The sequence below is a fragment of the Stegostoma tigrinum genome, chromosome 28, assembly GCF_030684315.1.
Source record: "Stegostoma tigrinum isolate sSteTig4 chromosome 28, sSteTig4.hap1, whole genome shotgun sequence".
NCBI lineage: Eukaryota > Metazoa > Chordata > Chondrichthyes > Orectolobiformes > Stegostomatidae > Stegostoma > Stegostoma tigrinum.
This window is the reverse complement of record NC_081381.1, coordinates 35,564,621-35,583,222: the sequence shown is the minus strand read 5'-3', so window position 1 is coordinate 35,583,222 and position 18,602 is coordinate 35,564,621. Positions and strand designations below refer to the sequence as shown.

At 40.5% G+C, this 18,602-nt stretch overlaps 1 protein-coding gene across 8 annotated transcripts in view; it reads left to right on the top strand.

Annotated features, from left to right (window-relative positions):
• The window catches only part of LOC125466721 (rho guanine nucleotide exchange factor 10-like protein), a 187,874-nt gene that overhangs the window by 71,389 nt on the left and 97,883 nt on the right, over positions 1 to 18,602 (top strand). For 5 of the 8 annotated variants that reach the window (XM_048561632.2, XM_048561636.2, XM_048561635.2 and 2 more), the window contains one exon: positions 1,215 to 1,242. The exons of the other annotated variants lie outside the window; for them this stretch is intronic. In XM_048561632.2, coding sequence (XP_048417589.1) covers positions 1,215 to 1,242 — 28 coding nt within the window. The remainder of the gene's footprint in view (positions 1 to 1,214; positions 1,243 to 18,602) is intronic. 8 annotated transcript variants of the gene reach the window in all.

Genomic DNA, 18,602 nt, shown 5'->3' with positions numbered 1-18,602 from the left:
ATGTACACTTGCTGGCAGTACAGGATCATGGAATTACTCACTTTGTTTTAAGGCAATTGTACATATATTTGACAACATTGTTTAAAAAAAATAACTTTTCATTTCATGGAAACACATTATAACAAACTGTTCCAGGGCCTCTCAATGATCTAATTGGGAAATGTATAGCTCATAGATTCATAGAATCCTGACAGTGCAGATGGAGGCTGCAGATAGGTGCAGGTAGACCCTTCAAGTCTGTACCGATCCTCTGAAGAGCATTCCACTGAAACCTGCTCTATTACTGTAACCCTGCAGTTACCATGGATATCATGATTTATCAATGGGCGGCACGGTGGCTCAGTGGTTAACACTGTTGCCGCACACCACCAGGGACCCGGGTTTGTTTCCAGCCTCGGGTGATTGTCTGTGTAGAATTTGCACATTCTCCCCATGTCTGCGTGGACTTCCTCCGGATACTCCGGTTTTCTCCCACAGTCCAAAGATGTGCAGGATTGGATCAGGGTGGGGTTGCTCTCTGATGAAGGGTCTAGGCCCGGAACGTCAGCTTTTGTGCTCCTGAGATGCTGCTTGGCCTGCTGTGTTCATGCAGCTCCACACTTTGTTATCTCGGATCAGGGTGGGATGCTTTTCAGAGGGTCAGTGTGGACTTGATGGGCCAAGTGGCCTGCTTCCACACTGTAGGCGTCCTATGATTCTTAAATAATCCATCAGCCTGCACGTGAATAGATGCTATGGGGCAATTTAGCATGGCCAATCCATCTAAGCTGCACATTTTTGGACTGTGGGAGGAAATTGGATCACCCGGAGGATCCCATGCAGGAGAATGTATAAACTCTACACAAACAATTGCCCATAGCTCCTTGTTAACTGAGCTATGCACGTCAGAAAGGCCCCGTTTCATTCTGAAGTCTGTCCTGAATTAGTTACCCCTAGTCTGAGTATTGCTGGGAGATCGTGGGATGGGGAGAGCAGCAAAGGTAATTTGCCCCCAGTCTCTCACCAGTATGGATAGTGTCAGGCTACTTGAAGTTTACGTATGAAGTAAATCTGATTGAGAAGCCTGAAGAGTAGCTAACATTTATGGAAGGGGACACAATGTAAATCAGCACATTCAGGAGATTGTATTTGGAAGGATTGACTTGGGAAAGAAAACTAACAACCGGCAAAACAATAACTGCAAGAATCCTGAATTTCTGTCATTTCTATTTCAGACTCTCCTGTCATTGCCTGTGCTTTAAGGTGAGCCTTTCTTTACTATATTTATCAGTTTCATAATCAATGTAATTATCTTACATTTTAAGGTAGGTACTTGCTCTGCTAAATCAGATAAAAGTTAATTTTTGAAAAATGTTTGCCCTCTGGGAACAGTATTTAACTCACATAACAATATCTCTTCAGGGAATAGTGGGGAAGTGTTGGAAGGATTAGCAGGCTAATTATCATCTGTCGAACCGTATCATGAATGCTCCTTCTATGGCCAGCAAGCCGTGCAATGGGAATTAAACTCAGTTGTTGACTTCATGGTTGGGTCAAACCCGTTGGAGGCCACAAGTTGGCTGGAAAGGTCCTTTCTTTGCTGCAGCAGTGCTTCCACAATGATACTGTAGGATAGTAATACAGCAAGGGTCAGAGGGCTGTAAGACCCATGGGAGGCCTTGGAAATGATAGTTCTGGATGGTTTTGGCAGTAGAAATTGTAAGGCATGGAGTTGCTATCGGTGCTTGAATAGTGGTTGAATGGTGGCAGTCCATCCTCCAGACAGTAATAGTGAGGAGGGAAGGATTCCTGAGTATAGGAGTGAATTGTTCTATTTGGGATGATGTTGAGCTTCTGAGTGATGTTGCACTTGTGGCCATCCACAAAAGTAATGAGTGTTTCATCATCATCCTGTGGACAGAGTTTGAAGAATCATCATGTGAATCCATTATCACAGTCTTTGCAATCACAGTATTGATATGGCATAGTAGTGAGGGATTTTGTGATGAATCACGTGTTTATGGATCAGGAGTCAGTGGTTGGGCCATTTCTTGTCGGTAGCAGCCATTGCCAGGCATTTGAAAAGTGTAGTTGCCACTTCTCAGGCCAAGACTCGACGTTGTCACTTCACTTTGTGGGAAGATGTATCATAGAATCCCTGCAATATGGAAGCAAGCCATTAACCCCTTTGAATCCACACTGACCCTCCATACAACATTCCAGCCAGACCCATTCCACCCATTTAATCTTGCATTTCCCATGGCCAATCCACCTAACCTGCACGTCGTTGGACTTTGGGAGGAAACCCGAGTACCTGGAGGAAACCCGCACAGATACAAGGAGAAGGCGCAAACTTCAAACGGACAGTCTCCTGAGGGTGGAATTGAACCCACGTCCCAGGTGCTACGAGGCTGCAGTGATAATCACTGAGCCACTATGCTGCCCCAAGTTTAAGACTGAAATAAAAACAGAAAATACTTGTGAATTGTAGCAGGTTTGGCAGCATCAAAGAAAGACAGGGTTAACGTTTCCAGTGCAGTGATCGTTCATCAGGACTGTTTAAGTCTGTTTATACCCTGGCAAGGTTGCTTTGCTTGAAAAGGAATTGTGAATGAAACTGGAATCTGTGATATTACTAACAAACAGTTACACTCTTGACCTTTCAATGAAAAGTGCTTCCTCTTTACTGTGACTCCATTCCCTCTGTTGGAGATTGTTGGTGTACCAGTGTGTGAAAAACATATATTTACTTGGATCAGGTCAATTGACGTGAGATTGTACTTTAATAGAGGATGCAGTTTGATATTATTTTCAAAGTTTATTGTAATTTAATCTTACCCGTCCCTTTACAAATTGAGGGAGGCTCACTTTTTGTCAATTTCTGGCAGACTGATGTTGCTAGAAATATACAAAACAATGTTGGAAATCACTCTATTTTACAGCAATTTCAAGTATTGAAGAACCATGTACACTTTAAATCCTGCACAAGGAAACCCTTTAATGGCACGTCTGAACTGAGAGCACGCACTGCAATAGCTCTTTAACTAAAGGAAAGAGCGAACAGAAAAATACTATTAATATTTCATTACTATCAGTTCAAAATTTTAATGTGAGGCTGAACATTAGTGGAGATTAGATAGAGATTTAATTGCAGGAAAAGGACAGTTTTTTTTGCACTCAGGATAGAATCACGAGAATATTAAATTTCAAAGCGAACAACTATTTATTTTACATGAAAAAGGGTGCTGACTTGTTGGCGTACTCTGATAGGTCAAAGTGCTGCTACGGTCAATACACAGGTGACAGTTATTCTTAGACTTTTGTTTAGATTCACATCAGGCCAGCAGTCTCAATTTGGCCCAGTATGGGAATACTCAAAGGAAATATTCTCCCACAAGCTTTTCTTTAATTGAGAAAAGCAGCAATGCTGGACATATTTTTAGTAATTATGTAGAGACAAGGACACTGACTGTAAATATATGTAGCTTGTATCAAGTGGTGAGTCTGACTTACCATCTTGTATTGGTCGTTAGTGTAATTCTTAGTTCATTTGAGATTGTTAGGTAAGTACAGCCTTACGACAGAATGACATGCGCTGTTGGACCCTAAGTCCTGGGTTTTGTAGTCGTGGTCTGGCAGAGTAGGATCTGTACTCTCTGATGCAAACAGTCAAAGGGATGTGCTGTTTGATATAATCCACTAATTATTGGCACTACAGCCTACATACTTGGCAATATGTGGTACTGAAATTCATACACCACATTACCTATTTCTGTGGTTATTAGAACATCTTTTTAAGATAAGTAAAGATAATAAAGATTAATTTTGCTGCTTCCAATTCAACCTAATTCTTCATCTTGGAATCTTGAGGTTTCCTTTTCTTTCTGAGATCTCCCTTAATAGATAAGCTTTACAATACCAAAACATTGTTCCTCTATTAGTATTGTTTTCAGTTAACATTTCTTTCAATGTCAGCAGTTAATTATCGAAGGTAAAATGCTGATTTGAAAATATTCCCACTCTTTGCAAATTGTGCAGTCTTGCACCATGTAAGTTTGTATCTTTACCTAGATTCCTCAACTTAAAAAAGAGTTTAAAAATGAGCAGTGGTGAACACTTCAATGTGGCCATCTTCAAATGAATCCATGTCTCATTGAAAGACACTCTGGCTAGCAAATAATCATAGTTTCTTGATAAATGTCTAATCCATTTGAAGAAGGTCAAAAATCTAAACAAGGTTAAATTCCCTACAGTGTGGAAACAGGCCCTTCAGCAGAACAAGTCAATGCCACCCTTTGGAGTGTCCCACCCAGATCCATCCCCCTATAACCCACACACCCCTGAACACTACAGGCAATTTAGCATGGCCAATCCACCTAGCCTGCACATCTTTTGGACTGTGGGATGAAACTGGAGCACCCGGAAGAAACCCACACAGACACTGGGAGAATGTGTAAACTCTGCACAGTTACCTGAGGCTGGAATTGAACCTGGGTCCCTGGTGCTGTGAGGCTGCAGTGCTAATCACTGAGCCACCGTGCCAAGAGACCCCGTCCAGTAAAGGTTTGGGCTCCTTAAACGTATTTTCCTTTATTTAAGTAAATCAAACATAATGATTTGTATAATTCATTCAACAGTAAAGCCTTGAGGTGATCTGACAACTTGATTTAAAGATGCCAACAATTATTGGTCTTCCTTTTGTGACAAATATAGAACATAGAAAAGTACAGCACAGTACAGGCCCTTCAGCCCACGATGTTGTGCCGTGGATTAATCCTAATCCAAAAATACAATAACCTAATTTACATTCCCCTCAATTCACTGCTGTCCATGTGCATGTCCAGCAGTCGCTTAAATGTCACTAATGACTCTGCTTCCACGGCTACCACTGGCAAACTGTTCCATGTGCTCACAACTCTCTGGGTGAAGAACCTCCCTCTGACGTCTCCTCTATACATTCCTTTAAAGGCATGTTTTCTACTGGTGTCTTTTAGAGAGAGATTAGGGCACAGGTATCAAGCAATCTGAGAAAAGAAACAATTTGAGACCATGGGTTTTTTTTTAAAAGAAAAATTGGAACAATAAAAGCAGCCTGGTTGAGCGTGGCCAGCTTTTGCAGTCCAGGATTTCTGGGCGATTTTTTTTTGGCTTATTAGGCTTGGCTTTAAGCAGTTGCTGATGTGGGTCTGAAGAAATGGAAAGTATTTTTCCCTCTGTCGATTACGGCCAAATGCTGTGGGTTCTCTTCCTGGGCTGCTGGCTTGCAAGTGAGACAAAATCTGTTTTCTAAATTTACCTTTTTGCCAAAGGGTGTGTTTATGGGATGTCACTGTATTAGAACAGTTAATTAGTAATAATTACCATATCTGTTATTGTGTTAAGTTTACAAATAAAGTTGTTATTCTAAGCTCTGTTTTTCTTTTGTTGTATTTTAACTGCAGTGTTTGAACAAATTATGTTTTGCTTAACGTTACTTTACTTTGACCAGTTGAATTACATTTTGAACACAGCACTTTACACATGTCTTTAAAATAAGAAAAAGTTACTGTTTGAGCTGCCAACTTAAAATATTTTGAGGGGGTCTGGCTTGGTCTGGTCCATAATACTTTATTGAAGATAAACTGCTTTCCATATTCTCTTTGCATAAAGGCACTTATAATGACTTGTATAGTCTGTAAATTTCTTTAACATAAGTTCCAAAGAGCCAAAAAATTGGGACAATGGCTATTGTTTGCCTTCTGATGTTCAGTTGCCTCAGGTTGGAGAAAAGGTGTTCCAATTTGCAAAGGTACCTCAGCAGAAATAATGCTTCTTGAGCAATTCCAACATGTTGCTGAGTAAGTGAATATTAAGAGAAAATAAGTGCATGAGAAACTACAGGAACTTTGTCCACTGTCTCCCATGGAGCTTTAAGCACATAATTAGACATAAACAGCTCAATAATAATTCCTCCACTGGCATTTACTGGATTTGAATCACATAAGAACTACCATATTATTCTTCACATTAAATCTCAGAAAAAACCTACTTGTGGTTAGTATCTAGTCAGTCTTATTGAGTGTGTGGGTAAGAATAATATAGCTGAGATACGCTGGTGTAGCCAAGAAGCTTACCTGTACTTGTATTGTCTTATTTATAAATAATCTCCATTAACTGAGCGACTAAAATTTCATTAAAACCAAAAGAACTGCGGATGCTATAAGTTAGAAACAAAAACAGAAATTGCTGGAAAAGTTCTGAGGAAGTGTCATTCGACCCAAAATATTAACTCTGATTTCTCTCCACAGATGCTGCTAGGCCTGCTGAGTTTTTCCAGGAACTTACATTTTTGTGCTGGAATTTCAGGCATGTCTACAGAGTTAATGTTTTCAGGATAGGAGCGAAGGGAGTGAAGACTAATGTAAATAAGTATTTTTCAGACCAGGTAAAACTAATAAGCCCAAGTTTCCAGAGTTTTTGAAGATCAGCTCCTTTTATGCGATTTCTCACCAGATTCAGCCTTTTATTGTTGTGAAAATATACTTTTAAAATTCACTCATACTGTCTTCCTACCTTGCTAAAAGTTTATCTGCGCTCTAGTCCTACCTTGAAAACGTACCCTGTTGCATATGTTTTAGATGAAAATGTTTAACTTTGATTCTGATTCCTCACTGTGATTTGAATTATTGTTAACATGAGAGATTTCTTGAATCGAGCTCTATGAATCCTTGTTGTCATTGTTATGCCGTACTGGTGTAGCAGTCTGGAAATCAAACCCTACTATTCCAAGAGTCATCATAAAAGTTAAAGACATTAAAAAAGAACATAGAGTTCCCCAATTTGCCTGTTTTTTAGACCCAGATTGACTGAAATCGCAGACCAGGTTTCAGTTAGTATTTTATTGCAAGTTATTAGTATCAAGCTACAGCTAAACAATTATGAAATCTCAGTATATAACTCCACTGTTTTAAAACTTTAATCCCCTAGAGAACTATACACAAACAGGAAAAAAAACATACATATTATGACCAGAGGGAATGTTGAGAAAGTAGTACATTGGTCCCTATTGACAGCTCTGATAAGATGGTTATGCTGATTGGAATGGTGTTTCTCAGTCGTCGTTCTCTGAATGCTTCCATGGGATTGCATGAGGCAGAGGGTGGCTGGTTCACTTATAAAAGGTCTCTGACTAATCAATTAAAAGTCACAGCTTTCAGCAAGTGCTGAAGGAAAGACAAATTGGTTTTCTTTAGGCTCAAAGTAACTTTTACTGCAGAGAACAGGGAGAGCTCCTGAGCTGGTAAAGGTCTGAAGGCTTTTATAAGGTTATAAGAAGTAGAAACAGGAATAGGCTATTTAACCCCTTGAGCCTAGGATCTGTCTGATCCAACATTCCTCAAGTCTATTTTCAAAGCATGTAGTTAGCCCTAGTTTTTAAAACAGTTCTTTTAGTTCACAACTCAAAGTACAGAAAAATAAAAAAAAGCCTTTACAGAATGTTGAATAAAATCAATTAACTCAACTTAAAGTCTCCTGTTTAGTGCAGAAAACCAGCTAAATTATTTTTACCTCTGTTCTTGGCTTAAATTCCTAACAACCACAATCACTCTTGTCACTGGCTAAATCTCTTGGCCCATTGACATGGTTTGCTTTGGTGACCTGCGGTGATCACACAATGGCCTCTAGGCTGCCCAGACTAAAGGTTTTGTATTTAATGCATGCTAACTTTGAACCGGGGAGAACACTCCAAATGGGGAAAGTATTCTAGCATACGTTGGCACAGGGATTGTTTTATTCTGAGGTTTACGATGACAGAAAATTAACGTTCAAGTGCCACTTTGGTACAACTGGTTCCAGTCTTGTCTCTGAGCCAGAGGGTAAGATTTCACCTCCTGAAACAAACATGAGCGTATAATTGTGGCAAATATTAGTGCCTAACTGAAGGAGGGCTGCTTAGAGGGAGGTGCTGCCTTCTTTATGTGGTGTTAAGCTGAACTGCTGGCTACTAGCTTGGGTGAATACAATAGATCCTATTCTCTACTCAAGTAACAGGAAATTTTGCCTGCGCTCAGGCCTATGTTCTTCCATCTACCAGCTTTACCAAAAAATGGATTAGCTGATCATTCACCAGCTTTTTGCATGGCTTTTACTGTATTTAGGTTAGCTGCTGTTTTTCCCAAGTTGAAAAAAAGGGACCAAACTTGAATTCTCTACATAAGATACTACAAGCCGAAATGCTGACTGAAGTGTCTCAGAGAAACTGAAGCTGAAAGGAAGATAAAATGAAAGGATGTTTGGGGAGGTGCAGCAAATTACAATTCTGACACAGTAAGGAGGCTGCGTTTGTAGGGTGTCACATTGGACCAACCCACAAAGTCACTTTGGATTAAACTGTCCCAAAACCAGTCCAGGTGTGGCTGTGAGAGTAGCTGGCCCATGTCTTTGCTTCAGTGCAGCCTCAATGCTGTTGATTGAGGACTGGCCTGTTGTTATGGATTAAAACTAGGATTAGAAACCTTCCTTATTGTTCCCATGTAACAAAATGCCTTTTTCTGGTCAGACTTGTTTACACAGAAACCAAACTTTACTGTAAAACAATCAGGATAATAGAGGATAATCATGAGCAGTGATGGTAGAATGGTGGGAGTTGGTACATAAACCATAAAATCTCTGGAGAGATTAAAAATTCTGGAGATTAATTTGCAGGGTACAAGTGAAACCATTACTCTTTAATTTGACAGGTTGTGAGAACTTGATGAATGCACCAGTATAAATAGAAATGCCAAGTTAGGGGTGGGCATGTTGTGGGACATTTTAGGTTCAAGCCTGGAGTTACACAATCAAGTAAACATACAGTCCTCACCACTTAAAATGCCCGTAAATATATAGGCCCTTCTTCATTGGCACTCAAAAATCAAAAACCAACTGCATTAACACTGATTTCAAAGTTGTTGCTGATTGTGTCTTAAGTGTTCAACAAAAACCAGCTGTGCTTATTGAATTGTTCACACCTTACTCTGGTGCACAGGAACAGGCAAAGTAAATAGCGATTCGTTTTAACATCCAAAAACTTATAGGTACTTCATCTATCGCTCGTTAGAAATCCAGTCAAAGCTGGCTGTGGCACCATCTACCCTGATGTTCTGTGTGAACACCTCCAGCTTATCCAAGTAAATCTTTCACATACACTTATCAAACCAATCCGAGGAACAAATTGAAAAAGCAACTAGGAACCCTAAACCTTTATTGTACCTGGCCTCTCGTCCTTTAACCAATGTGATTTATTGATGCTCATAGTTCTCCCCATTTTACAGACAAGTTTCTCCACAACCCACCATGCCACACCAGTTACAGAAGCCTGGTTTTTATACAGACATGGAATCTGCCTCCTCATGACAGAGACCCCAGTGTGTACTGTTCAACTGGTGAGCATTCATCTGGCAAAGGAAGAAACAGGAACTGATCTGCCTTCTACATGGGTTTATTCACAACACAACGTACAATGTATGTGCAGCCCACACTTTCTTTCATAGGCCAGCCCATTCCTAGCCAGAAACTCATTCTTACAGAAAAGAATAAGTCAACCTGCTTAGACTTCCCTCCAGAGCTGGTGGGAGTTGAGCCGATACCTTGTGGCCCAGAAACAGGTACACTCAACTGTCCCGCAAGACCCTTCATTTTGTTTTTTCTATATCCACCCTAGTCGTTCCCCAAAAAGTATCATTTGTTGTTTATCTCATCTAGACCGTACGTACAGATGTAGTTGAGCATTTGTAACATTGGCATTCATCATTTTGGAAACAGCAGGTCAAGGCTCCTTTATGTGGGCCTGAAGATTTAACCTACAATGGTGTTCACCTGTTTGTGGTGGGATGGTTATATACAGCCTTCTTCCTGAAATTTTAATAGTTTTGTGTTTGACTGCACAGAAATTTTCTTGATCATTTATCATTTCTTTAGGAAGAAATGCATTCTGAAATTATTAGGGACGTACTTCTCATTGTCCTCATGAAAGCCTCTCCTTGCTAATATTTGACCAGTGCCTGTAGATACAGGAGAGTGAGTGATTCGCTCTGACTGCTGTGTCCGGGATTCCTCTCTGACACTTGAACCCAGTGTTTGAAGTCATTGTTAAATGGAGAAACAAACTTGGCCTCTTTCTATCATTACTCTTGAAGCACGAATTCTTTGGCATCTCCAAAACCTGTTTGACAGAATGTTAGTTTTAAACTTTACAATTCACCTTATAGATCTGGAAACCAGACAGATCTAGATTCTCAAGCATCCTTGTCTCCCAGGTAACAGGCCAATAAGCATTGTTTCAGACAGATCATCGAGAATGATTCCAGGTAGTGAAGATCAGGTTAGTGTATATTGCTCTGTTTACCCAATACACAGCTAGGTTTGGATTTGGCTCCAGGGCTGGGGTTTGTTGAGGTGGAGGTTAAGCAGGACTGGTAGTACTTGGTGTGGGCCCTCTGCTGTTGCGTCAACCACAATCTGAACAGGGATCGGGAATGAGGCTCAGGTTTTATAAAACAACTCCTGTTTTAGCCTTGAGAAATGTACGATTTTCTGTGTTTGGATTTGAGTCTCAATCAATTATACAACTTTCTCCTTGTTTCAGTGCCCCAATGGACCACCTGTTGCGCAACACTGATTCAATCGTCCATCATTTCTGAACCCTGTTCTTTACCTTCCCAGCGTCAATGCAGGCACAGAAGACACTACCAGGACCCTTTCATATTTTTTATTGGCAGGAAGAATAGAAAAGCAGAAAATTGTTTAAACTGAGAGAGAGCATAGAATGCTGCTGTATTGAAGGCTTTGGGTGTGCCTGCGTATGAATCACAAAAGGTTAGTATGCAGCCCGTGATTAGGAAGGCAAGTGAATTATTTGCCTCTATTATGAGGACCATGATGTAACAATGTAGGGACGTCTTGCTGCAACTATTCAAGGTATTACTGAGACCACACCTAAAGGACTCTGTGCATTCCTGTGGTCTTATTTAAAGAGAGATTAACTTACTTTTTGAAGAGTTCAGTGAGAGTTCACTCAGCTGATTCCTAGCATGAACAGATTGTTTTATGAGGAAATGTTGAGCAGGTTCGATCTCTACTCTTTGGAGTTAGGAGAATAGAAGATTATCTCATTGCAACGTGTGAAATTCTGAGAGGTTTTTGACAAGAGATGGTGAGAGGGTGCTGTCCCTTGTGGGGAATCTTGAACTAGGTGCACTGCTTCAAAATAAAGAGACTCCCATTTAAGACAGAGATGAGGAAAAAATTCTTCTCAGAGGGCTATTGGTCTTTGGAATTCTTGCCCATAGAAAGCAGTGGTGGCTGGGTCATTAAGTATATTACTGTATGAGATGAATAGACTTGGTTTATCTACAAGACAAAACAGTTATTTTGGGGTTGCTGCGTGGAATTGGAATAGGCACAAAAGTGGAGCTAAGGCTGTAGTCAGATTAGCCATGTGATCTCACTGAATGGTAGAACAAACATCATGAGCTGAATGGCCTACTTCTCCTCCTTTTACTTTCTATTTTATGTTTTCCTGTATCTCCATCCAGATTCTTGAACTCTGCTTCTGGGTTTTACCCCCAACTGGATACTCTGTCATCTCCTGTCATAATAAGATCTTGCTGTTTATCAGTGTTGCATGACTGCTTTGCTGAATAACTAGATTCCATCTGCATGTGTAATACTGAGTTTCTATTAGCTTGAATTTTCTATCCCTCTCTGACCTCTCTGTCCTTGACCATCCACAGTGCTGCAACAAAGCTTAATTAAGGCATCTCTTCTTTCTATGAAGTGCTTACAGCCTGATGGGCACAGCTTTCAGACCCGACTACCATTTTCTTTTCAACAGCAAGTGTTGAAGTATAAGATGATGTGGCAGTGCATCCAGGAATAGGGGAGGTTGTGTGCTAATGTTTGGGAGAGTCATGTATAGTTCATAGCTGGCAAGGTGGTCTGCACCCTTGGTTTCACTCTTTTTTTTTCCCACTACGCTCTGGGAACGTTGCTGCTTTCTTGGCACGTCCTGATTTTTCAGGTCCCCTGGCCCTTTCCTTTTCTGCTGTTCCCATTTTCACACACTCTGGCTTTTTGATCAATCTTCTACTTCCCTGAGGCCTCCCGTTATCACTTCATTTTGTCTTACTTGGTCGCTCAGTCATATCCTCAGCCTTTCATGTTTTCACAACCTATTCATTTTTTCCTTCCTTTTAAATTTCTGCAACCCATTTCTAGTCCTCTTTATGTGCTGCCTGTTTACAGCTTCTGATGATCAATTCTAACATTCCTCTCTCCAGAGCTGCTGACACCTTTCACCTGGCTCTCATTTCATTTCAGATTCCTGCATCTCAAGCATTTTCCTTTTGTTCTATTAATTGACGAGATGAGATGGGGATTTTAATAGTTAACACAATCTGCTCCAAACTGAAATGAGGTCAAATTGATTTCATATTGGCACGCTTGCCATTTTTTGGAAAACGTCACCACTTTTGCACTCATCCAATGCAAGAAGGGTCAAATTGTTTCTCATTAACTTGACAGTGTTGAGTAAACTTTTCTGAGCTGGTCCACGTCAGGTACACCAGCAGTGTGAGGATGGGTAAAATACAACTCATGTCACTGTTTCAGGCACTCTCAGTCCTACATGGACAGCTGCTGTATAAAGCCTCCTCTTCTCAATCTCAGTAATGTGCCTTCATTATAACATGAAAGAAAAATGAGATGACAGTGGTATAGTGGTAATGTTGCTGGACCAGTAACTCAGTCTCAAACTAATTCTGTGGGGATGTGGGTTCACCATGACAATGAATGGAATTTACATTTATTCAATAAATTGAGAGGAGCATCGGAGGCTGAGGGGATGACCTTATCAAGGTTTGTTAAATCATGAGGGGCATGGATCGAATGAATTGCCAAAGTCTTTTTCCCAGGGTAGGTGAGTCTAAAACTTGAGTTGAGAGGGGAAAATTTAAAAGGACCTAAGGGGCAAACTTTTAATGCAGAGGGTGGTGCATGTATGGAATGAGCTACCAGAGGAAGTGGTGGAGGCTGGTACAGCTACAACATTTAAAAGGTATCTGGATAACTATATGAATAGGAAGAGTTTAGCTGGATATGGGCCAATGCTGGCAAATGGGACTAGATTAATTTAGAATATCTGTTCGCTGTGGGTAATTTGGACCAAAGAGTCTGTTTCCATGCTGTATATCTCTGTGACTCTATAAGATGAAAACCAGACTCAGTCATGGTGGCCTTGAAACTATCATAAATTGTTGTAAAAGCCCACCTGGTTGACTAATGCCCTTTAGGGAATGAATTTGACTGGTCAGGCCTGACTCCTGCCTCAGTGTCTCTTTACTGTCCCCTGAAATAACCCAATAAACCCCTCAAAGGCAAAAAAATGCCCACATTCTATTAAATGAGATGAAAACCCATACTTAGAAAAAGAGTCCATTGTGCAATTCCATTACACCAGCCATCCTGTGAAAATCTTATCAGTTTTGTGTCAAACACCCATGCCCTGGGATTGTCACAGAAACGTCATGCAGGACCCTCAAAGTTGCCTTGTTTTGCACGACACTGTTGTGTATGACCACTAGCTGGTATTCCAAGAGCACTCCTGATTTTATGCCATCTGTAAAACTGCTAACACTGTGGAGAAAAAACTCTCAAATGTTAACGTTTAGTCAGCATTTAAATGCATCTAAGACATTGATTTCCCTCGGCCAGATGATGGCGCATTGGAACAATGTACACTGGCTGTGCGCGCCCAGTGTTGCTTTAAGTGACTTAAACTGAGAGCCACAGTGTAAATACTCCTTAGTCAGTCAGCAAAGCAGTAATAATGTGTGAATATCAATTATGCAAGAGACATAATGACGCTAAATCCTATTTGTTATGGGAATGATGTCAAAGAGTTAGCTCCTATGGTAGAATGCAAATAATGTGCATGTGATTTCTGACTGTTAAGCGTGTTTCTTCACTGCGTCACTAGCTCCACCCAGCAACAGAGAAAACACAGGAACCTTATTCCTTGTGTTAGAATGGTTTTTTCATTGCAGAATAGATGTGTGACTGGATTGAAAAGAATTGATTTTAAAGAGAAATGCCTCTTGGAGAAAAGGATAGAGGAGGAGCATTATGTGTGGTGATGTATGTATGTATGTGCTGCATGTGTTAGAGATGGGGCAGCAGGAGATGGACTTTTAAATCCCTGAGTAACAACATGATCTGCAGTAGTGGAGCCTGGAACAGGTATGTGCCTGGCATTGTTTCCATTGGCTGATTGCAGTGTGGTGGTGGTCGCTTACAGTCCCCAGTAAAGAATTGTACAGTGGAGTGGATGTACTGGCTGTTGACAGATGTTCCTACAAGTTCATTCAATCTGACTTGTGACTAATCCAAAATAGTTTGCTAGGAAGGATCATCAGTTTAGTAAGGCGGGTTACAAAATTAGACGATTCATTTTTATTTTTGTCTCCCCTTTTAATTTTATTTCCCTTCTTCCTTCTGAAATGAACACATTTGGATCCTGTAGTTCATTATGCCCAATCATGTACATGAATGAGTTATTGACACTTTGAAATGAAGCATTTTCTTTCTGGTTTGCAATAACAATTGCATTTCCAACATTATCGTTTTTTTTTCCCCATTTCTTAAAGGTACAAACTCATGGTTATTGTTCTACAGAGATTGGCCATTGTCCATTACTTCCCATACTAGTCACCAGTGTTCATTTGTCAGCCTAGACAGCCAAGAATGACAGGCTATTTTTCCAGAGAATGCTTAGCAGAGGATCATCCTGTTCTTACTTGCAAACCTGAGACTTTCACTTGGCAGAAGAGTAGTCAGTGGTAGAGTAATAGAGTCATACAATCATATAGCACAGAAACAGACCCTTTGGTCCAGTCAGTCCCTGCCAACCATAATCCTAAACTAAAATAGTCCCACCTACTTACGCTTGGCCCATATCCCTCTAAACATTTCTTATTCATGTACTTGTTCAAATGTCTTTTAAACATTGTAACTGTACCTGCATCCACCACTTCCTCTGGATATTTAATCCACACACAAGCCACTTTCTGTTTTTAAAAAAAATTGCCCCTCTTCTTTTTTAAATCTTTCTGCTCTCACCTTTAAAAATATGCCCATAGTCTTGAAGTTCCCCACCCTAGGGAAAAGACACCTGCCATTCACCTAATCTGTACCCCTCATGATTTTATAAACATCTATAAGGCCAACCCTCAACCCCTTGCATTCCAGTGAGAAAACTCCCAGCCTTTACAACCTCTCCTTATGACTCAGACCCTCCATAACCAGCAACATCCTGGTAAATCTCTTCTAAACTCTCTCCAGCTTAATACTATCCAGAACAGGACAACCAGAACTGGACACAAAACTCCAGAAGAGGTCTCATCAAGGTCCCGTACAGCCTCAACATAACATCCCAACTCCTGTACTCAAAAGGTTTCAGCAATGAAGGCAAGCATGCCAAATGCTTTCTTAACCACCCTATCTATACATGATACAAGTCTCCAAGAATTATGTACTTGAATCCCTAGGTCTATCTGTTCTCCAACACACCTTGAGGCCCTACTTTTAATTGTATAGTCCTGCCTTGTTTGTTTGACCAAAATGCAATAGCTTGCATTTATCCAAATTAAACTCTATCTGCTGCTCTTCACCTTGTTGACCCATATGATTGAGACCCGTTTGTAATCTTAGATAACTTCTTCACTGTCACAATACCACCAATTTTGGTATCATCCTCAGACTTACTAGCCATGCCTTCTGTATTCTCATCTAAATCATTTATGTAAATGACAAACAAAAGTGGACCCGGCACCGATCCCTGCAGAACACCATTGGTCACAGGCCTTCAGCCCGAAAAACAACCTCTTGCCATCTGTTTGTTTAAGCCCATTTTGTATCCAATTGTCAAGCTCATCCTGAATCGAAGCAATCTGACCTTATTAATTAATCTACCATGCTGAATCTTGTCAAAGGCTTTACTAAAGTTCAAGTAAACAATGTCTACTGCTCTGTCCTCATCAGTCTTCTTGGTTACTTCCTCAAAAAGCTCAAATCAAATTTGACAGACGCGATTTTCCTCACACAACACCATGCAGACTATCCCTAATCACTCCTTGCCTCTCCAAATGCATATAAAACCAAATTTTCAGAATCACCTTCAACAACTTAATGTAAAGAGAATGCCGGCTAGTTTCTCAGCATGGGAATGCTTAGTGTAACTACTTCCACTCCAATTATAAAAGTTAATTTGATACAGAGTGAGCACTGAACCGTAGACCTCTCTGGACTGTGACAGTTAGTACACTGCAACACTTCACACCAGTACATGTTGTACATTTTTGACAGTGAATGTGATAGTTTCTGTCCAATTCAATCTGCCCATGCTGGCTGTCATCAGCTGTCTGGAGCAGTTTTGAACCTTAAATATAGGAAAGCACCAGATATGAAGAGTCATTTGAACTGAATTAGCTGATCTGACCAGGGATGAGGAATTTTAGTTAGAGAAACTGGGTGTGTTCCATTTAGAGCAGAGAATGATCAGGGGTGTTTAATGCAATGCTCAAAATTGCGAACTTTTTAAAAAAAAGTAGACGAAGAAATGTTGTTCCCATCAACAGGATTGTCGGTGACTGGGATACAAGTTTAAGATAATTACCAAAAGAATCAGAGAGTACTTGAGGAAATATTTTACAGCAATGATTCTGTGCTCTGGAATACACTCCTTGAAAGGGAGTTGGAATTTTGTTTTTAACTCATTCATTTGAGGGTATTTCAGTTATTGCCCAGAGGGCAGGTAAGAGCCAACCACATTGCTGTGGGACTGAAGTCACACATAGGCCAGACCAGGTAAGGATGGCAGTTTCCTTCCCTAAAGGACATCAATGAACCAGATGAGTTTTCCCCAACAATCGATTGAGATCATCATTAGACTCTAAATTCCAAATATGTATTCCCCAACTTGCAGAATGAATTGGAGTTATGGAGTATAACAAGGTATGGGATTAATCGGATAGCTCTCTGGAAGAGGTAGAATGGTCATTATGGGCTGAATGGCCTACTTTTAGATGTGTTTTTTTAATCTCAGTTGGGATGATTATAGGGGCATACAAACCACGGGGAACAATGACGTGTTTGCAAAGCCTGTTGTCATGACAAGAAACAGGATCTCTTGGTCTCAAAAGTACTCACCAAACCAGCTTTTCTTTACAGCTGTGAAAGGGTCATTTGGTTACAGATGTGTCAAGACAAGGAGAGAGCTATGTGAAATATTACTGGTGAGGTGACAGCTCCAAATATTGCTGTGTTGCCTTCCAGCTGCCCTTCATTCTGCTGTGCTGTCCATTTCAGACTTGTACGCATTTTACTAATAGTCAAGGCATCTGTGCGTTTATAGCCTGATTGCAAAGCTTGATGGGATCAGCCAGACATGAGCTACAAAATGCAGGACTGACCATCTGGAGATGTCTTTGTCAGTCCTTCCTATTAAAACCTTCAAGTTTTAAAAATCAAAGCATAGTACCATCCAGTTGAGATTGATTTATGTCATTTTCTATCTGGTCTTTTACTTGCTTTTTAAATAAAAGGTTCTAAGCACTTCTGATGACACAACTCGGTCTAATGTGGAACTGCAGAAATCTTCGGTGTCCATGATCACAGCTTCATGTTTGAATTTAGGCAGAGCAGCAGAAGCAATTTGAAATAATCTCGAGTGTTCCGGAGCTGGGAATCCTGATTCTGATCACTGACCATATGAACACGTAGCATGATGTATACATGATTTAGATGACAATATGGAAGATTACAAAGAAATCTTGATCAATTGGGTCAATGGGCTGAGGAGTGGCAGGTGGAGTTTAATTTGGATAAATGCAAGTTACAGGTAGCTTTCCTATAACGCGATAGTTGCGTTCTTGTGTGACCTTGCGCTGTAGAGAATTGACATAGAAAATCACATTCTAGGGAAATCGCTACACAAAATTGCTGTACCTGTACCGTAGAAAGTTTGTGTTATCTAAACAGCATCCACTGTTCATCAGTCGAGTTACAGCCAATTCACACTAATGAAACACATGTTATCACAGAACTACCTGTATTGCGTGTTGGTAAAACTAACAAGGACTAAAATTATACAATTAAAAGTAGCAACTTGGGTAGTGTTGTAGGATAGAGACACTGAAAGGTTTAAGTATATAATTCTTTGAAGCTTGCAGCGCATGTCAACATGGTGATTTAAGAAGGCTTTTATCACACTTGCCTTTGTTACTCATTGCTTTGAATATTGGATTTGGGACGTCATGTTGACGTTGTATGGGATGTTGGTGAGGCCTCTTCTGGAATACTGTGTGCAGTTCTGGTTGCCCTGTTATAGGAAGGAAATTATTAAGCTGGAGAGGGTTTAGAAAGATTTACCAGGACTAGTGCATTGCAAGGAATGGAGCTATAAGGAGACACTGGATAGGCTGGGACTTGTTTCACTGAAATGTAGGAGGTGGAGCGGTGACCTTAGAGAGGTTGATAAAATCATGAGAGGTACAGATAAAGTGAATGACAGGTGTCTTTTCTGTAGGGTGGGGGATTTCAGGACTAGG